Source organism: Colossoma macropomum, unplaced genomic scaffold (genome assembly GCF_904425465.1).
Source record: "Colossoma macropomum unplaced genomic scaffold, Colossoma_macropomum, whole genome shotgun sequence".
Lineage (NCBI taxonomy): Eukaryota > Metazoa > Chordata > Actinopteri > Characiformes > Serrasalmidae > Colossoma > Colossoma macropomum.
In genome coordinates this window covers 118335-140537 of record NW_023495503.1, presented here as the reverse complement: position 1 = coordinate 140537, position 22203 = coordinate 118335, and the positions used below count along the sequence as shown (strand labels likewise).

The 22203-nt window shown below is 36.9% G+C and overlaps 1 protein-coding gene across 1 annotated transcript; it reads right to left on the bottom strand.

The window, feature by feature from the left end:
- Positions 1 to 713: 713 nt before the first annotated feature.
- On the bottom strand, positions 714 to 7579 carry LOC118802242 (galactose-specific lectin nattectin-like). The gene is made up of 7 exons (XM_036562727.1): positions 7423 to 7579; positions 6577 to 6651; positions 3070 to 3176; positions 2626 to 2754; positions 2418 to 2523; positions 2095 to 2161; positions 714 to 942 (listed from the first exon to the last, which is right to left on the bottom strand). The coding sequence occupies exons 2-7, from the start codon at positions 6638 to 6640 to the stop codon at positions 915 to 917; spliced, it is 501 nt and encodes a 166-aa protein (XP_036418620.1). The 5' UTR covers positions 6641 to 6651; positions 7423 to 7579; the 3' UTR covers positions 714 to 914.
- Between the last annotated feature and the right edge of the window lie 14624 nt (positions 7580 to 22203).

The following is a 22203-nucleotide window of genomic DNA, read 5'->3' as shown; positions in this document are numbered from 1 at the left end:
GCTAACAGACGCCTGCGCTGGCTAGCATCACGCTGGGTGATGGGGGGTGACAAGGGACCACCCTGCCCACCCCTGGGAGAGCAACTGTGGACAACTGTGCTCTCTTGGACTCCCAGTCACAGACAGCTGTAGCACCTTCAGGGATCGAACTACCATCTCCTGAAGATAGATCCAATGCTTACTCCAACTTGGGAGCCCTGAATTGTTTACTTTTAACCAAGTAAATCTTACATAGTTGATCATTGAATACTCATTGAATTATGCAGAAATTTGAAAAAAAAACATGGTATTCTAAGTAAAGCTATTGTGATTTACTTAAATATCTGTTTTGGAATGAAAACAGATGTTGCTTTTGCCTTTAGAGAACTGTAGGAACTTTGCGTTTGATCTTTCTTGTATTTCTGTGAATGAATCTGTGTAGCACACTGTACCTGATGAATGAATGTATAATAATGACAGAGTAAGGCAGCTGAGGGAGATTATATTACAACATTCAGCAACTGTAAATATGTATTTCAGATACAAGCTCATAATTAAGTTATACAAAGAAATCAGATGCTGTGTAATACATCAAATTCAGTATCAAAGCATTACAGTAAAATAGGGACAACATTCTGCTGTACAGTACATGGACCCCAGAATATACTGACTAAGTCTTCTTAGTAAGAAGACTAATAATACAGATGGGTGATGAATCAGTCAGTAAGCAGGAATTATGCAATGCTGAATTTTATTTGAAATCAATCACAGCCCCTTGTACACACAGATTACAGTGATGTTGTTTTTAGACCACATATAGAAACTGAAAACAAATTATCATAATAATCTTTTATGTTTAATATCTGGGGCTCTCAAAGCTAAAGCGTTGATTATTATATGTGATTTCTGATACATGCAGAAGGGTACTGGAAGGATCAGGTCAGCTCAGGCTTTCTAGACCACCTAAAACAAGAAATAAAATCCATTAGATCAAATCTGAGAGTGTCAAATTGACAGAAGCATTGGGCTACACTGGGTCTGTTTACACCTCACAGGAACATGTGTTTTGGTGGTTGGATCTCTTTTGGATTCCACTTAAGTGCATGAGAAGCCATCCCCAGCACACAGTGTGAGCAGATTACGATCAGATCACTCCAAACACATTTAGACGTGGTCAGAGGCGGACCTTGAGCATAACAAAATGTGATTTTGATATCTGAATCCAATTATGTGAGCAGAAATGTGTCGGCTGAGTGCTGACCAGCGGAGTGAGGGGACAAAAAACAAAATGAAAGATGAAGGATACACAAAACTGAAGTTAGTCCTGAACCAAGAGCCTCCCTGCAATCCAGGCTGATGGAATCATCCAAGCCAAGCTTGTTGACTCATATCATAACAGGTAATAGTACATCCAGATACAATCTGGACACAAAACACATGTTAATGCAAGCTGTAAACAGGCTCACTATGTTTTAGAAAGCAAATATCAGGCTGAAAGCATCATCGCCAAGAAGTGGCACAATTGTCAAACAACCCAAAAAGTCTGGGCTTCAAAGATATGGTTTACACTATTTTTCCCCCAAATGTATATACTCAATAATGAAGGTTCTTCAGTGGTTCTTTGGTGAAGAAATTGGTTCTACATAGCACCATGAATGCTAAAGGAACACTTTCCATGGGTTTAAAGGGTTCTTTGCATCATGAAAGGGTTCTTCAGATTTAATGGAGAATGTACAGTAGATGTGTAATGTAGGAGGTGCTGAGGCAGGATGCAAGTGCGAGTTGCTTTTATTTAAGTGAGATCCAACAGAGTTTAAAAAATACAGTGGCAGAGGTGACCGGAACAGATAAGTCCATGAGAAGACAAAACAAAGTAAAACAGAACTAAACAAGAAACAAAACCTACAACCAGAGAAACAGGCAACAGCAACTGCATATATAGACAATGCAAGACAAAGGGACTGAGCAAACACAGAGGTATAAATACCAGCAGACAACGAGAAACACCAGAGACCAATGAGAGGGCATAATATACATATAATTTGTTATAATAAAAGAATGTCAATAACAACTTTCTATGGCACGCTGTGCAATGCAGAAATAAGGAAAACACACCATTTCCCGGTCTGTCTGGCACAGACAAAAGGACGTTTCTCAGTGCAAACAAGATCATCCCAGCGTCCTACAAGAACAGTGCAAAGAGTTCCATGAAATATGAACTATTAAATACAAAAAACAATATTCCAATGAAATACAACAATAATTGGAGTGGAAAAGATGGTAATGGAAGCATTATGCTATAATAAATGCATATATGAATCATAAATGATGTTAAAAGGATTGTGCTAGGAACATTTCTTGGTGAGATGAGCATGTAGCCAGCAGTAGAGCGTGAGGAAAACCAATAATAATAAGAAGAAGACCCATAATCTCATTACCTTTGTGGTTGGTCTGCAGACAGCGTCCAGAGCCATCTGGCTGGCCTCGGGTCCATTTGGTGAAGTCAAAATCAGAGCCATCAGACCAAACCCAGCGACCAGCATCCTGAAGAATAGCAATCTGAAATGAGCGTCGACTGTTCCAGAGAAAAGAGACTGAGCACACAGAACACTGGGAGAGATTCAGCACTAACTTAAACACACTTACACTCGGTTTGCCTCCGAGCCACGTGGGGCGATCTTGACCAGTGTGACTTTGAATCAGACGCTTAATGAACTTGTCTTCATTCTTATCATGCACTGAAGCCAGAAGGGCACCAGACCGCATACAAACTTTCTACAGAAAGAATTTATAGAGAGATTTACCAAGATGGACATTTAGTTTATTCCAACCTGTTTGGGTGTTTACTTTTAAATGTTGGATTTTCTACAAAGTACTAAACTACTACTAAAATACTAAACATTAATAACATTATATTCTTAAAACTAAAACATCAAACTCATTTAAAGATAAAAAGTAAAACATAAAATCAACTCAAACTGCTTTACTGCTCAGGCCATCTAACACAGAACAGTCCACCTGAAGGACATTTTGCACAAAATATGGTGGTTTAGCCTGAACACCTGTAGGAACAGCACTGAATAAATGTACCTCAGCCTCCTTCCATGAGCTTCCAGTGCCAAAAAATTTGAACTCGCGTGACCCATGCTGTGTCCATGCAGAGGCTTTGAAAACAAATGGTTTATCTTCCTCAGTGTCTGCATTAACAACAGGTTGTGAGAGTTTGAATATCTAAAAAATGGCAAATTAGGTAAAAATACAAACCCTACACTTTTACTTTATCTTGAAATGTCTGATGTTGTGTTTCAAACCTACAGAGACATTCATCAGTTTATAAACTCCTTGGACATTAACTTGGCACGTTTCATTAAAGGCTTCTAGCTAAGTAGATCATTTTCATGGTCTAGCTGTATTTCAGTTTCAAACTGAGAATGCATCCAAGATGAAAACTATTTGTTTCGGAGAAAACACAAAGCTTCATTTCGCTCATTTCTAAGCCTCAATGACTTTTGCTTTGCTGTTATGCTCGACAGACAGTGCCCAAAAGGCAGCAGAATATCAAAAGAATGCTAAAAAAGGGTTTGGGCCTCTTAGTTCCAGCATGACTGAGCCCCAGTGCACAAAGCAGCTCCATAAAGACATGGAGTGACCGTTTTGGTGTGGAAGAACTCCAGTGGCCTGCACAGAGCCCTGACCTCAACCCCACTAAACACCTTTTGGATTTCTATTCCCAGCCAAATCTTAACATCCAACATCAGTGCCTGATGGCGTCTTGGCCGATTGGGCAAAACGTCCAAATTCTTGTAGAAGCTTCCCAGAAGAGTGGAAGCTGTTAGAGCTGCAAAGGGGGACAAACTCCATATTAATGCCTATGGATTTAGAATGGGATTGACACAAGCTCCTGTAGGTGTGATGTGTAGGTGTCCCAGTACCATATAGTGTACCTCTTGTGATGTGACTAGTCTAATCTAAATAAGAATTTGTAGAAAATTTACTCAACTTAAATTGTTTCTTTGGAATAAACTTGTATGAAATGCGCTGAACATTAAATATTACTGAAGTCTTAACTTGAGTACTTTTGTAAAAACTTCACTATGCAAACTCTGTTTACCAAAGATCTGGATCAATATATGCAAATAAAAGAAAACAAACAATGGCTGTTTGAAAAAGTACAGTCAGGTAAACTGTTATGAAAAAAAACAAAATCGGTAACATCTGTCTGTGACCTGCTATAAAATGCAGAAATAAAGAAAACACACCGTTCCTGGTTCATCTGGTACAGACCAGACGGCCAACATCCAGGACTGAGCCAATCAGAATCGTCTGAAAATCTGTTATGTTTTCCTTAAACTTTTAATCACTACTTAGCAACCGTTGCTAGCTGCTTTTCAGGTTTTTTCAGGTCAGGTCATTGGCAACATGTCATGCCTGCTGAGCTTTAAAGTTACCATGACAGGGTGCTGTTTTCTACTCAGTAGCAAAGGCCAAAATAAACTTCAATATCAGCTTTGGATCGGTCTGTGTGGTAAACCTGTTTTCTGCATATCATTTTATTTTCCTTACAGTTGTAGTTGGTAGTTTTAGATGATGCTGAGCAGATTGTGTGGTTGAGGTCAACTTTGGCAAATTACTATTTTAACCCCACAGTAAGTTAATTTAATTAAATAGATGAAGTGAGCAAACCCACCACAAGACCAGAGCAAACAGCAGCAGGACAAAATATTCATTTTCATTTCTGTTATGTATACACAAAAAAATGAAACTGTTGCCATTAAACTGTTTGGAGTAAATCACGTGGTTACGTCCTCCTGAAATGACCGTGTGGCATTATTGGATGCAGTATATAAACAAAGAACAAACCGCATACTGGAATGTTTTTCCAGAGCAGCACGTCATCCAGGTCTCTTTGGAGTACTGAGGAAATTAATGTTGGTCTCGTACTGCATGCTACTTACTAATTTGGGCTCAACCAGTACATGAGCAGTATGTCTCAACTTTTTCCAACAAAAGCCAAAGAGTTCATTTGTAGGTAACTTTTTGAAATTTGTAAGAGACTTATTTTAGCCACGCCCCTGCATTTTAGAGCAGGAAGTGAGGCTGCATCCCTGTCCCTCATGGCCACATGGTAAACAGTGAAATCCCGTTGTTTTGATGTAAATGTGTCTCAAAGTCTAAAAATCAATGGGAAACATTAAGAATCATCCCAAATTTTCTGCAATTAAGTAAATGTTTTGTGTTTTAAAGAATAATATGATGTTTTTATGTGTGTACAGCTGTTTAGAGCTGTGTTTATGCTAGTCATGTTCTGGCTGCATTTTTGAGCTCAAAATGATCTAAAATTGTCACTGAAATATTCACTACTTGTAAGGGCTCAGCCTGCGCCGCAATCCGCCAGCAGAGGGCGACAACGGCGAGGTGCCATAATTTCAGGGAACTCCAATTCCCAGAAGCCCTTGGGCTAATTAGGCCCAACCTGACACACCTGTGTTTTCTTCGACTTAAGGCTGTGGCAAACAGCAGCTCTTTGTCACACCTTTGTAGAGGGGTGACCGGTACAGTATGCAGCCCAGGTGGGTATTTAAACAAAAAGAAAAGAAAAACAAAATGGAAAGAAAAGGAAAGAGGGCTGGAAAAAACAAAAAAAGTGTAATTGCCCCAAAACTACTTAAAAACCACAAGAAGGCTTGAGCTACAAATGGCTCCAAGCTATACAAAAGGTGTTTGCTCCACTCAGAGCAAACAAGTGAAACAAAGTCTGTCTTCCTCTCATAATTACAGAGGAAGTAACTTTCGTTTTCTCATTATCTTTTATTTCACGTTTCTAGTTCAGCCTTTGTTTGAACTGCTTTCAGCATCCCCTTTGTTTGCCTTTTTATTTCCTGTTCCTTGAGGTGTTTTTCCCATTGTCACCTGTGCTTCCTGATGGTGCAGAGGTAACTCCACAGACTGCCAATCAGTACATCAGCGGTTCCAGCTTGGCTCTGGGTCACCTCAACTCCAGTGTGCCAAATTCACATCGCATTATCTCAATCGATTTATTTTACACTCTTTCTCACAGGGTTTCCTCTCTGCACTTGGAGAACAATACTGAAACATTTGGTAGAGTTATGATTGTTTTTGTAGTGACAAAATGGAACGTTCAATCATTTGTTTTACTAAAATACACATAATAAAGTTAGAGTGTCAGAGCAAAAGTCCAAGATCAGTTAAAAGTCCTAAATGTGTTTAATTCTGACTTTGAACCAGTTCAGCAGAATCACCCACTGATGCTCGGCTTAAAAAAGGGGGAAAATATACAAAACACACAACATTATTCCAGCATTATTTTACTGATAGAAAAAGCTGACTTTGTCCAGTTTAGCCTCGTAGTGATCTTTTGATTTAAAATATAATTTTGATCAAGAACTAAAATAACTATTTCACACCAGTGTATCAATACATACATATCAGGGTAGATTAATCTCCTAATCTGAGTGCTGGAGTTGTTCCTGCTTTCTCTCCTTCATATGAACTTTCAGAATCACACACTATTTTATACACTGTCCTTAATCCGTAATGATGTGACTGCATATCAGTGAAATGGATGCGTTTTCTCACCAGCTAGCTGGACACTGAGGAGACACATGATCCCAAGGAGCAAGGAGGAGCACCTGATCGCCATGACGACAGAGACTGCAGAGAAATTTCAGTCAGACACAGTAGATCAGTGATAGAGTGTTAATGTATCAGAGATTCTACGTTCACAGTGTACACAAACACAGACAGCGAGTTTAACTCATTAAGTCTTTGATACATTGACACTTTACCTGCCTAAATGTTGCTCTTAGATGTTGAGTTTCATTTCAAATAATATAAAAATATTACAAATATACAGTAGAAACTGGTCAGTGAGGGAAGGTTTGCAATACTTTTCTTTTAAATCTTCAGCTAATCTCCTGTGAAATTTTGACCAGTCTTAAAAATTTAAAGCTCCTCAGTGAAGAAATGAATGAAAATTGTGGAGGTACTTTTACAGGTTGTCCAAGGTGTAGCCTGACTAATAGTGACAAAGTTTTCTAGGGAAATGTATCAAGATGTTTTCTAGAGAGTACGGGAGATGATGATCCTGTATATCATTGTGTAACAGTACGTGTCGACTTGCACTTTTCAACATTATAGAAATAAAGGAACCGTAATGAACAGATGTGGGCAGTAAACAGTCTGATACACTGTTCACTGTTGCACAGAAACTCAAAATGAAACTAAAATACAGATGTACGTTTTTTATGCTTTGATAATTTAAAAATGCATCCGTCATCCTCACAAACTAGAATGTTTGCTTAGGAAGTAACCTATGAGCCCTGTATGATGTCAGTTTTGCCTTTTTGCTTGAACCATTGAAATATTACCCATTATCCTTATGTATATACACGGTCAGAGAGTCATCATAATGAACATAATTACCAATAAACAAGCTGTTGTTCTTTTGTCCTCTGGTGGATGATCTTGTGGATGGGTTCTTCTGCCGAGGTGGTGGAGAACTCTGTGGAGATCTTCCCAAGCAGACAGTGATGCTGGACTGCTGGATCACCTCTTTATATACAGGAGGAGATGAAGTGGAGAGATCGTATGAGAGACTCTGGTCCAATCAGCAGAGCTGTAAGAGGGAGTGAACAGAGGTGTGTGTTTCAGACACTGTCCTCCAACAGTCTGCCCACATCGCCCACTAGTGGACTCATTAGTGTACTAGTCAACTGTGCATCCCCTGGTATGTATTCAGTCAGGAATTTAGATGTTTCACCAGATTAATGTAAATTCTGTCATCATAATCCAGATTTTCTCACTATCAAAGCAGCTGATCTGACTGATCTGACTCTTTACTGTCATAACTTAATATTGAGATCAGACACAGCATATTTACACTTAATCAAATGTAACTTCTGCATCCAGATATTGATCAGATCTGGAAGAAAGTGAGGAGCAGAACAGAAAAGAGGCATTAACAACGACACACTGTTTGTTTATAAAGTAATAAAATGAATACTGAACATGTGCTGAAATATTCCTATTTATATACTCACATATTTTAACTAGAAAAGCATAGACTTAATAAATGTTGTGTATTTTTACATAAGTATATGTAAAAGAAATAAATTATCAGATTTAACTTTAAATCTCGCTGACTTTCCAGTTATACCAGGTTCAGCAGCAAAAAATCTTGGTGTAATACTCGATCCAGATTTATCATTTGATCAACACATAGGCAGCATCACTAGGACAGCTTTTGTACATCTTCGCAATATCGCCAGAATAAGAAATGCCTTATCGCTGCACGATGCAGAAACATTAGTACATGCCTTTATTACCTCAAGGCTAGATTACTGTAACGCATTACTGTCAGGATGCACCAGCAGGAATTTAAGTAAACTTCAACTAGTTCAAAATGCTGCGGCCAGGGTTCTCACTAAAACTAGAACATTTGATCATATCAGTCCAGTTCTATCATCACTCCATTGGCTGCCTGTTAAATTCCGTATAGATTACAAAATTCTTTTATTGACGTATAAAGCCCTACATGGGCTCCTGAGTACCTGCAAGACCTTATTTCCCTTTACGAGCCACCACGATTACTCAGATCACAGAGTGCTGGCTTTTTAATAGTTCCCAGAATTCAGAAGGCTTCATCTGGGGGAAGAGCCTTTTCTTATAAAGCCCCCAAACTCTGGAATGATCTTCCAGAAAATGTTCGGGACTCAGACTCAGTCGCAATATTCAAATCTAGGCTGAAAACTCATTTGTTTAGTTTAGCTTTTGGTAGCTAATGTTTCCCCTTGGATAAAGGCAGCAGATCCAGGGGTCCATGGACGCAGGGAATTATAGTAAACTGAGACTGGTGCTGTCGTCCCGCCGCTCACACGCGATCACTCAGGTTTGTGGACGGTGGAGCGGAGGAATGCCAGATTGTTTCAGGGTGCTCCCGTGTCTGTGTGCCCTTTTGGTTCTCTCCTTTTAGTTAAGCTGTTATAGTCAGATCTGCCGGAGTCGTTAGCCACACTCTGGAAATGTTATTATACAAACACCCATACAGAACTAAACTAACTCCATTTCCCTACCTTTCTTCCGAGAAAACGACTGCTCACCTGTCCGGCCGGACACTGCTGGATGATTGTTTGTAGAGCTCTCCGGCTACCCGCTTCAGACCAGTTACCCACAACCCAGTCACCGCCACCTGCCTTGGACTGGCTGCCCACTCTACACTGAAGTGGACTCCTAACTATTACTACTACTACTATTAATATTAGTAGTATAATAATTTTGTAGGTAGTTTGACCAGAGGAGGATGGGTCCCCCCATGTGAGCCTTAGTTCCTCCCAAGGTTTCTTCCTCAACTGAGGGAGTTTTTCCTTGCCACTGTCGCCCCTGGCTTGCTCACCTGGAGGATTTACATTTCATGTTGAAACTTTGTTCTAAACGGATTTCTGTGAAGCTGCTTTGTGACAACATCAGTTGTAAAAAGCGCTATACAAATAAATTTGATTTGATTTGATTTGATTAATCATGTTATTCAGTGCTGAAGTGCCATGAGTGTTTATGTCTCCATCAAGACAACAAAAATCTAAAATATGACTAGTTTAGATTAGTTTACCACTTTTTTTTTGCACTGCAAAAGATCAGTGTCAACAACTTGAGCAGAAAAATAAGTAAAACTGTCAGACAATTTAATGAGAAAATATCAATAAGAATATTTCATTGAATTTAGGCATTATAACTAGATTTAGTGCTACTTTGATCTGATGATACTATGAGTGATACTTTGATTTTTCATATAAAATAAGGAAAAACTGGCATATGAATCTTGTATTAAGCATTTTCTTAATGTCTTCTAGTTAGAAAAGCAGTTTATTGTACATTTCATGCCTTATTTTGAGAAGTATTTTCACGATGTTTTAAGTGCTACAGTGTTGATTTCAGACTTTCTTAAACAACACTATTGTTTATTTGAAAGCAACTAATCTTTAGTGTTGAGCTTGAAACAGTTCACACATTCTCAGTTTAATATATTTTGTACCAAATGAGGTCTTTAAAAAAGGGCAGAAACTAATCAGTGAACCACTAGGTCCACTATGGAAGAGGAACTTGAAACTCTATTTCACTTGCCTTAAGAGTACAGTCTTTTTGGATATTTTTTAAAGATAAAGCTGAATGTATGTCTTGTTTACATAAACAACATTTCAGGAACAGATTTATTCTGGATCTGTGGTGCCTCCCTGCAGAGGTTATCTTTAAAATGTAGACCATGACACCAGAAAGGAAGATACATTTGGCATATTAAGGTATTTGTTTATAAATATCCCATGTTGAATAATCACTCGCTTGCATTTGTGTTAAGATGTTCATAACCAAATAACTGTTAATATACTGTTACTATGTTATGTCACTTCGTACAGAAGTTTAGCTTTATCTTAAAAAAATCCAAAATGACTGTACGCTTAAAGAAAGTGAAGTAGTGCTGAAACTTCCTCTTTCATAAAGGAGCTTCAGAACAGTTCAGTTCTCTAAAAGAGTTCCCTTATTTCAGTTTGAAGAGTCTGAATAAAGAGCTCATTTCTCTAAATAAGATAATTGTAGAGAAAGTTTCTAAAAGCTGATTAACCTCACACATATAAATCTAGTCTAGTCTGTTAATGCTTAAATAAAAAGAAAGATCTGTTGTTTATTTTAAGATCTTCTGGCTTGTTAAGATTTAATTTTTGCAGTGTGTAAATTCCATGTGTTACACACAGTTTTAATGTCCACTAATTGACGTCTGTCTTTGATAAAATGTCCTGTTGTTTTTATCGTGAGGCCACTAGACTAGACACTAGACAATAGGCAAAAAGAGGGAAAAGCACACAATGAGTTTCAGCTACAAAAAGCACTGAAAATCCCAGAATCCCTCATTATCACAAGATACAAACAAAGCTAAACTGGACCAGATTTGTTTGTGCAGTGACCACACAAACTGGGGATGAATATGGGGCTAAAACACAGCCAGAGCTGGAGAAATATTGCACTATAAATTGGCTGCTGAATGATTATTTACTGTGAACTCAAGAAGCAGCTCCTCTCAGTGGTCCAGTCCTTATTTCTCATCTCTCCTGTGTCCTGTATCACTTGCCCAAGTACATTGTTGACCATTTCACACTACAGGACTTGTAAATGTTCAAATAATAAAATTCACTACGGTACTTCCATCTCACTATAATGCTGTGAAGTGTCCAGACCTTTGTTATCAGTCTAAAGTTTGGACCCACCTGCCTGAAAGTCTGTTCTTCATGATCTGAAAGACATTGTGATCTAAAGGTTTATGATTAAATGTTTGAAATCTGTTTCCAATAAAAATACATGTACTGAAGTTAATGTTTGTCTGGTGTATGTTGCTCAGTCTGGTTGGGGGCTCCTCAGTGGGGGCTGAGCTACCGAAGAATGTAAAACTGAAGATGTCTGGATCTGTTTAAAACTCTTTTCATTCACTGCATAACTCCATGTGTGTTTTTCATAGTTTTGATGTCCAGTCCGGTCCACTGTAAATACACATAGGTGTCATATTCAGTTATTTCACAAATGGATCCAAAACTGGGTTTTCGCAGCTCGTATTCTCAGCAGCCGCCACATCAAAAAACAGAAGCTGAAATTTCATGATCGTATCGTATCTAACTGCCACTTGCAAAACTTTCGGGAGATGAGATGAAATGTCATGCTGAGTGTGGTGTTTGAAAACGGTCTTTGGAACTGACCACAGTCCATGTCCAGTGATAAAGAATTGCTTTCTCATCCACATTCATATGAGTATGATCAAATAACCCAGTTATCAGGACCATGAATATGTAACACTACAGTTTTCAAAACTTTTCTCTGAGATGGGAAGTTGCTTTAGTTTATTCCGTCTTGCACAACAGTGTGGATTGATTAACAGTAAATGCATGTAAAATTACACCTATGAGCCATTATTTATGCCTAATATTTGTGTCAGTTAATTCCATTTTATTTAACTGGACAAAATGATGTTTTGTCTGCTTTTTAAATGTTGTTAATGTTTTAAAAGATTCTTGGTAAACTATAAAAATTAGGCAATAAAATTCCAGCAGGCTGAGTTTCTAGTGGGTTGTACTGTATAAAACCTAGATTTTTGCATCACATGCAGTCATGTGATCATGTGTGATTCGATATGTATTGATGATATTGTGTGTCTGTGAATGTAAAGCATCATTCTATAACTGACCCTCAGTAACAGCCTGTGAACAAATCACCTGAGAGCCCTGCCCAATTTACACCACCCTGTTGTGTAAGGAGGAATAAAATAAGGCAGCTTCCTAACTAAAGAGAAAGTTGTTAAAATTACAGATAATGTTATAAATGAAATATCTGAAACTGTCAGGCCCCTGATAGCAGGGAAATTTCCTCATATTAATATAAAAGTGAGTGGGAAAGCTTTTCCTTTTACACGGAACGAGATCAGTTCCAGAGAACCTTTTAAAACATCACATTCAGCATAACTCTCATTTAATCAAATATTATACCTTCTTAATGCTGAACAAGTGGCAATTAGACATAATCATGGCCAGAACAAGCTATGAGGACACCGAGGTCCAGACCCCAGTACTTTCAGCCCAGTTTTATTTCTTGTATCTCCATTCATGAGCTTTGATAAAGCTCTGATAATATTACAGTCCTACTCAATCACATGTGGAGAGAATGTTTATTAAGTTGCTTTTTTTGAAGATTCTGGTTTGTTTTCTACGTCTACTTTCACAGTTTTATGTTTTGGTTCACAAATTGCTCTGCTGGTTGGCCTTCATATTCCAACAAAGGGTTAAAACAGAGACATGATTCACACATCAGATCACTCATCAGACTCTGCTTCACCATCCACAGTGATTTCATCCACCTGTGCCCGTCCATCAGCCAGAGATCCAGCTCCAAAACCACCCAAACCCACTCGCTACTGTTATACTACATCTCTGCTTTTAGTCTTCATATTACAAACAAAGGTCTTTCAGTTTACATTGATTTTGAGCATTAAAATATCTGATATTAAATATGCAACTCAGTTTGTAATTAAAAATAAAGCCTGTTTTGCGGTGTGTCAGAGTTTTAGTGCTCAGCCTGAATCCAAGAGCACAGAAAATCAATAAAAAACATGGTCGCCTTAGGCTACTTGTTCATTTTTACTCATAATAACCAACAGAATGAATCACCATCAAAATGATTGCACTTTTAGCTCACAGACACTCCAGACTAACAGTTTCTCAAAAGATAACTACAACTGCACTTGTTTTCAAGATCACTATAATTTTGAAAATACAAAATTTATCAGGCACTATGTACAGTTTTGATCAGAAATGACCCAAATTCATAAAGATAACAAATTTCTGTTGGCATTTACATGTCAAACAATGCCATATCCGAGTATCTCAGGGTCTCCTGAAAATAACAACATATGGCATGTGTGACTGTCACATGAGAATACTTTATAATTGCAATTGTAATTGGCCCAAAATATACCTAAACAATCCCCAGAATTTTAGGTTTCTAAGGGTTAAGAGTGTGATGCTCTTGACACAGCTCTCCGTTCAGTAAGAGTGAGGTGACTCAAAAATATTCGGCTTCACTGAAGTTCCAATCAATAACCTGAGGGGGGTGCTGTTTCACATGATTTAGAAATGTGAGTATCCATCAGGGACAGATCAGAGTCTTGTGAGGCCACTGGGCACAAGACTCTTTTGGCAACAACTACTCAAAGAGGCTTTAATGTTGTTGGCTGGCTGTACTGAACAGGAAACCTTGGAAACCTTGTTAGCATACATGGCATCAGGGTCTCCATCAAGTACGAGGACAGTTTTTATAAAAATCTGTCTTGTATTTTGTAGATTTTGAACTCCTTACTGAAATTTTGTTGTGCAAAATTTGACTCCAACTTTACCTCAACCCAAAACCTAAACCTAGCCCTAGATCTAAGACTCACTTTAACATTAATCCTAACTCAAAACCTAACCCTAACCCTAAACCACTCACTTTAAACTTAATAACCCAAAACCTAAACCTAGCCCTAGATCTAAGACTCACTTTAACATTAACCCTAATTCAAAACCTAACCCTAAACCACTCACTTTAACCTTAACAACAACCCAAAACCTAAACCTAACCCTAAACCAAACATTCACTTTAACCTTAACCTCTATCCTAAACTAAACCTAACTCTAAATCACTCACTCACTTTAAACTTAACCTCACCCCAAAACCTAAACCTAACCCTAAACCTCAATCAAAAACCTTAATGTAACCCAAACTGAACCACTCACTTTAACCTTAACCTCAACCCTAAACTAAACCTGACCCTAAACCTAATACTCACTTTAACCTTAACCGCACCCCAAAACCTAAACCTAACCCTAAACCTCAACCCAAAACCTAAACCTGACCCTAAACCAAACATTCACTGTAACTTTAACCTCATCCCTAAACCTTAAATTATCCCTCTAATAATAAAAAATAGCTCTATGTTTACAGGAACAGGTTGGTATTAGTTATTTATTATAAATGGAACAGTTTTGTAATGTAGAGCTCTAACTGTAAAAAAAATAGGCCAAATCCAAGTTGGCCACCTGGGCATGGTCAGTGTCGACTGGGCAGTAATTCTACAAGGGTGGTCTGCTTTGGTAGTACAGAACGTTTTGATGATATTGGGCCCTAAACATGTAAAAAAAACAAGGCTCAAGTGTGATGTTGACCACTCAGAATTGTGCATCATCCTCTCAGGATCCACATTGTACATTTTGGAGAACATACTAAGCAGTCTGGTCACTTTATTATAAAAGGACACTTTAGTGATATGGAGATTCAGATATCTCTAGGGTTACTGGGACAGGTTGGTAATAGTATTGCCTGCCAGAGCTGCACAGGTGTATCTCACTTCAAAGACCTGTATCTCCTATAACTTCTGACTTTGAGGTGACCAAACTCTAATATTTCTAAAAATGTTGGAGTAATACTGGGATAACTTGTTTGTAATATTTATTGTTTTATAGTAATGTGACTAATTTATAAAGTACTATTACTATATGTATTATATACTATTGCCAAAGTGGACATCAATTTTAAAAGGGCATTTGTTAAGTAAATAAATGATATAAGGAAAAATACATTTTCAAAGATCACAACATTTATTTTTATAAAACACACCAAACATTGACTTTAAGAAATTGGAATAAAACTACTTAGACTTGTCCATAAATTCACTGCTTTTAATAAGTAAAAGAAAATCACAAAGTACAAAAACATAAATATATATCACTAGACATACACATGTATTATTGACATATAGCAACTAATTCTAATTAAAGCAAGTAAAAAAACTCTTGTAAAATCTAAATTGCTTCAGTGTTTTCGTCAGTCTTGTGGGATCTTATCATCAGATTGTTCACATTTGCCTTTTGGAGATTTGTCCTCAGATGAAGTGAGTGACAGAAGGGGGGCTTTTACTTTGTTTTCAGAAAGTCTTTTGACTTTTACTTGGTGTCTTTGGGCAGAAGACGGGAGGATTTTTATTCCAGTCTTGTAATTTACAGGCTTGTTTGAAGCCTGCGGTCCCCTTACTGTAGTTGAAGTCTGCAGCTGAACCGGTGGTACCTGATATATCGCTGTGAAAGGGGGAAAACATGATAAAAAATGAATGTACAAACCAATATGCACATATCTTTACCCAAAATATAATAATATGATACTTACAATGTAACTGTAGTAATTGTTTACTTTTCAAGTAAACAGGTAATACTTTTAGGGCTGCTGGGGTCCTGAAGCTCCATCCCAGGGGTGTGTTTACTGTGCTCCTGCTCACCTTCCAGGGGGGTCATTTCAGGGTCGGTCCCCTATTCGTGTGGCACTTATGGTGCTTTTGATGCTCAATGACTTGTCTGTTGACAAATATAAAAAAGAAAATAATAAATAAAACAAACTTGCATTATACAACGGTTATGACATGATTATTGTAATGTAATAACATGTGCCTTTTTATTTTTAAGATCATCAAGTAAGCACTTACAGATTCACTGGGCTGTTGAGGTGTCTGGGAAGAGGATGCCCAATTGGTCTGCTCCTCAACATCACTTTCAAAGCTAGTGGTCAGGATTGTTTCACTGTCCTCTAAACTGGAGTCTGAAGTGTCTAGCACCAGTCCTCTCTTGACACCCTGCATTCTTCTGGTTAGGGGTGATGATTGCTGGAGCTGTTCTTGTTTCTGGTGATTCTCCAAAGGCATTTGTTTGGACTTGCCTCATGGAGGCAGCTTGCAACACTTGCCCTGTTGTTTACCCACTTGTAAGCTCCTTCAGTGACCGGCTGCTTCACCCCAAGTGTGTGAGGGTGAAGCACTGCTCCAGTAGAACCTCCTCCACCCCCCATTAGACCTCACACACCTACAGAACATACTGTGAATTTATCACCATTTCCTGTGTGCAATATAATCAATACTCCATGTGACAAACAACTAAACTATCCCTAAGTGTAAAGATTTTTTGCTCTTTCATTTATAATATTGCTGTTGATTATTTTTGTGAAGGAAAGAGTTTATTTGTTGTCTTTAGTATTATATATATTGTTTATATGGTAATAAGTAACGAACTGTAACCTTGTTAAGTAATTAATAAGGTTTATTTATTGTTTCTTCTTGTTGCTTCTTTTCCTCAGTGCCTTCCTATCGCTTTGCTGATGTAACACCGTGAATTTCCCCGATTGTGGGAGTGATAAGGGATTTCTTATTTTAACTGATAAGAGGTAAACTGTATGGTAAAGGATCGCAGTAAAGTTGGCTTGCGGTTAGCGATTCGGATTTCTACCGGCTATAACTCCGGAATGCAGTATCGTGCATCCCCAAGCACTGGTGCGCCTTGTTAGTCCTGATTTGTGAATTCAGATGACGTCATGTTCCACACCAAAATCCGTCAATATTACACATCGGAGCTTTATTCTAAAGCTTATGACTTCAAACGTTGAGCTCTCAGATTAATGAAACCAGGTTCAGACTGACCAGCTGATTTGTGAAAATGTTCACAATTCTTATGTTGCCCGTCCGTGGCCGCTGCAGACCGCGGGCACGGAAAGTGAAAGTAAGTGAATTATAAGCGGTTTTTGACCTCGGCAGGTGATTTTCAACACAAACGACTTCAATATCTATGAAAATGTGTTTGATTAAGCAGCTCGATTTGTGAAAAAAATCACAAATGGAGCTCGCAGTGTTTGATTGCTCCATGCAGCTGTATCTCCTCAGGAATAAGACTATCTGACTATGGACTTTAATTCCACATCCAAACATTATCAGGAAACCCGCAGATTCCCTTGTTGTACAAATGACTTGATTTGGAAAAAAATATTCACAAACGGATTTTGTGATATTTTATTGTTTTATAGAGCTCTATTTCCATTAGCAGGCATAAAAAAATGGATATTTCTATCATTTACCCAAATATTGACACAGTAATATACATGTGAGGAGATGAAAACAGGCTAGAATTATTTGTCTGTCATGATTAAAAAGCTGTCGCACAAAAAAGCTGAAAAAATGTGTTTTTAACTTTGAAACACAATTTAAAATATATACACTATAATAATCACGCAATGCATGCATGCACCATTAAAGTCATGCAGTGGTGGTCATCATCTGATTTGTGAAAACTTTCACAAACATGGTTTTGTATATTTGAGTAATTTATGCAGTTCTACACCCATTTTAATGTGTAGTAACACAGAAGTTCAGCTTTCGGTGGCATATATAGATCATTAGTGCATATAACGTTTAATAACTGATTATGTATAAAGATAACAGCACACTAATATTAACTTTTCTGATTTGTGAAAACTTTCACAAATATATTTATATCTATCATTCCGTTGTTGATCAGTTTTGGCAATAAAAGCTGAATATTTGGAGGGCTTGGCTCTATAACGCCATGTATACTTACAGTAGCAATGACATTTCACTTGTTTTAGTCGTTACCTGATTTGTGAAAACTTTCACAAACACGGTTTCGTATATTTCAGTAATTTATGCAGTTCTACACCCATTTACATGTGTAACAGTAGTAGTACACAAATACACCAGTGTCACTGCAGTGCTGAGAATGATCCAGGGATCAAAAGGGATAAAATAGTATGCAGAGAAACAGATGGACTACAGTCTGAAACTGTAGAACTACGACATTCTCCAATAAGGTAAGTGGGGCTGTTAAAATGGACAATGACTGTAGATGCAAATTAATTGTGTATTTAACTGAGTGGCCGGTCATTGTGTGTGTTTTTCTTTGATGTTACTGTAAATGCTTTGTACATTTTGTACAATTAAATGTTTTTACATCTTAAGACTTTTGGTTTTGCTAAATAAAAACTTGCAGTCATTGAAGTAAATCAAACTGTTAAATGAAAAATAATGAATAAAATAAAAACAGAGTTTTCTCAAGTTGGAGCACTGATTAAAGCCCACTTTCATTACTTGGCATAATATATATATATATATATATATATATATATTAAGTTATATGCATTGCTGTGCCAGTGTTTGACTAACTGGAATGCATTTCACAGGAGAAAATGTAAGCATCATATTATAAAACATTGAAAGTTTTCACAAATCATCTAATAACTAAAACAAGTTAATTACATTGTTAATAAAAATTGCTATATTTTAAAAATTACTCCTAAGACAGACTTTTCATTGGAAAAGTGAAATGAATTACAAAAGCATGAAAGGAGGACTGAAACATCTCAGATGTCAGATGAGTTGTTTTGATCCTACATTCATCTCTCTACATGATCAGCTATTAAAAATATATGTACTAACATTTTATGTTCGGTCCCAAAAGCGAAATAACTGTATTGTTACACTTGAAAATGGGTGTAGAACTGCATAAATCACTCAAATATACAAAACAGCTTTTTTGTGCGACAGCTTTTTAATCAATGACAGACAAATAATTCTAGCCTGTTTTCATCTCCTCACATGTATATTACTGTGTCAATGTTTGGGTAAATGATAGAAATATCCATTTTTTTTGCCTGCTAATGGAAATATACCTGTGTAAACCAAGAAAATATCACAAAATCCGTTTGTGAATATTTTTTCCAAATCAAGTAATTTGTACAACAAGGGAATCTGCAAGTTTCCTGATAATGTTTGGATGTGGAATTAAAGTCCATAGTCAGATAGTCTTATTCCTAAGGAAATACAGCTGCATGGAGCAATCAAACACTGCGAGCTCCATTTGTGATTTTTTTCACAAATCGAGCTGCTTAATCAAACACATTTTCATAGATATTGAAGTCGTTTGTGTTGAAAATCACCTGCCGAGGTCAAAAACCGCTTATATTTCACTTACTTTCACTTTCCGTGCTCGCGGTCTGCAGCGGCCACGGACGGGCAAAATAAGAACTGTGAAATTTTTCACTAATCAGCTGGTCAGTCTGAACCTGGTTTCATTAATCTGAGAGCTCTAAGTTTGAAGTCATAAGCTTTAGAAAATAAAACTCCGATGTGTAATATTGGCGGATTTTGGCGTGGAACATGACGTCATCTGAATTCACAAATCAGGACTAACAAGGCGCACCAGTGCTTGGGGATGCACGATACTGCATTCCGGAGTTATAGCCGGTAGAAATCCGAATCGCTAACCGCAAGCCAACTTTACTGCGGTTAGTAAAAGCAGCACTTGTTTGGCTTTTTAAGGAAGCACCGTTAAAAATACATGCAATGCAACACTGCAACATCCACTCACTGACCGACTGACCATACAACACATCGCCAAAACTCTTCGTTTGGAACCAGAACACCAGATGTTTTAATGCACAGCGGTGAAATCCCTGACCGGCAGCGATTCGTTCAGCTGAATCCGGAGTTGTTTAAACTACTCAGCGTATCAGCTGCACAGGTTACAGCAGGACCAGGACCATCTGTTGACTCACCGTCGATTCGCTGAGTAAGATTCGGTTTTCAGACAGATCACAGAGAAACCGCTGCTGCAGCTGTGAGATCAGGCGGATTGAACGGAAACATACCGTGGTCACCTGTTTGCGTCACACATCGCGTACTACTCTTAAATACCTTACTTCATTTGATTTGTAAACAGTTTAAGGCTCGTCTTCATCTCTATTCACTAGTCTTACCAAACCGTAACATTTTGTGTTTTTAGAGAATTGATTGATCTCCTTTTTTATGTTTGATCTTAGTTTCGGTTTCGTTTTCGTCCTTCGTCACCGCGAGACAGACGGAGTTCTCTTGCTTTCGCTACTACAGAGGCCAAAGAACCAAAAGTTTCAAGGGCCTTATGATAGATAGCTAATGGAAGATTCTCAGCCTGTGATTGTTTATCGTTTTTTTTTGTTTGTTTGTTTTTGTTGTTGTTGTTGTTGTTGTTGTTGTTGTTGTTGTTGTTTGTTTATGTTTTACTCACCTTTTCCCGCATTACCCAGCCAGTTGCCAGTGCTTTGGCTTTAAAGTTTGAATTTCAAAGCATACATTCGTTTATGTGTTGTAAAAATAACTATACAATAATTTTTCGATGGGAATAAATTTAGAAATAAACGAAAAATGTTAATATTGTAAATATGCATGTAATTTAACGAAGAAATGACTATTTATTTTTAAGCTTTCTTTATTTACATTAAATGGGATTCCTAAATAAAAACTTATGCAAATACTTTTCGTCATATTTCTCTTCTAAAAATACATTTCTAATTTTTTTCATTGAATTTAGATGTGATAGATTAAAATAATGCATTTATGAAAGAAAAATTAAACACAACTGTTATTCTTTTAAAATCATGAATCAATGATATAGCAAACTGATAAATTAGTGTTGCAATTAATTTCATTTGTAAAAATATTTCTTCGTATTTGAATGTATTTGTTACTAATTGCCAGGAATTGTAAACGCAGGATTGTCTCAGACTTGAAGATCCACTGTATGGTGGTTCGTTACATGAGCAGTTCTGGCCTGAAAGTCATTATATTTTTAATATTTCGCCATTAATTATTGTCATAAATTCATGGCTTTTTCCTCCGAAGGTAATCCTGGAAGAACTCGCAGAGGAGTACATGACATGTGACCATAACTTTATTAAATTAACCAAGGAGGCAACAAAGGAAAACAAAGTAAATGTTGAATTTGTATAGTATTAATATTTGTAAACAGCTCTTGTATTTTCTTAATTTGATTTTTTATTTCGTTTAAAAAGGTCAATGTTTATTGATGCTTTTGTGTTCATTACATTTGTAATTTGATTTTATTGATTTTTGTTGTTTAGTTTTGAACAATAAACAATGCTCAAATATTTTGGTGAGTAAAATCCAGTTGACAGTTAACAATGTCTCAAGTTATTTAATATCTTCATGGTGTCATTTATTTACTACACTTACTTTTTATAAACTTACTACTGCAGAAATCCACAACTTACAATTACATACATAGATAATCATCAGCTTATCTAACATTCCATGACAATTTTAATGTTGTTCCATTGAAATAAAAAAATAAAATTAATTGAAAAGTTCAAATAATACAGTAAACTATTACAATCTTCTGATTTATATTATGATTTATAATATATTTATGTTGCAATAAAGATAAATAAAAAAGATAAATGGTAATAAACGCTAATAATTTAGAAACTTGTTTAATGAGATTTGTCAACTTTTTTATCAATTTAAATTTTCTTAGGTGGAAATCTTATATATAGATTTTTGTTTGTTTGGTTTTAATTTAAAATCAGGCAAATAGTCCTGAACATGAGCCAATGTTGAATATAAACTTTTATTTGTTATTTAAACAGTAAAATGCTTTCCAATTAAATTAAACTTAAAAGTAGCAAAAGCTATACATAATATAGTATTATAGTAATATGGTATGGTAAAACAATGAATACAGTATACTATAAATACACAGTATACTTTAAAATAAATAAAAAAACTTCATACAATAGTATTAATGGAAGGAAAATCTGTTTTATTTACTGTTATTAGTGCCCCTTTTTGCACGTTACCCTCTCAATGACCAATCACAGCTCACCACAAACCTTCAAGGACCTTCACTCACAGGACTTTCAAATGTAAACATTGCTGAGTCATTGCCATAGGCCCAAATGAGAAACGGATATAGGGCCATATCTTACTGACCTTTTGACCCAGGGCTCCGAATTTCTGATAAATCATAGGTCCTGGTG

Bases quoted from the DNA above. Each gene is read 5' to 3' on its own strand.
- LOC118802242 (XM_036562727.1), bottom strand. From the start codon at position 6,640: ATGGCGATCAGGTGCTCCTCCTTGCTCCTTGGGATCATGTGTCTCCTC. The intron at 2,755-3,069 runs GTACATTTATTC...TTCTTTCTGTAG, and splicing joins GCTCATGGAAGGAGGCTGAG to AAAGTTTGTATGCGGTCTGG. The intron at 2,162-2,417 runs GTAATGAGATTA...CTGTTCTTGTAG, and splicing joins TCTGCAGACCAACCACAAAG to GACGCTGGGATGATCTTGTT.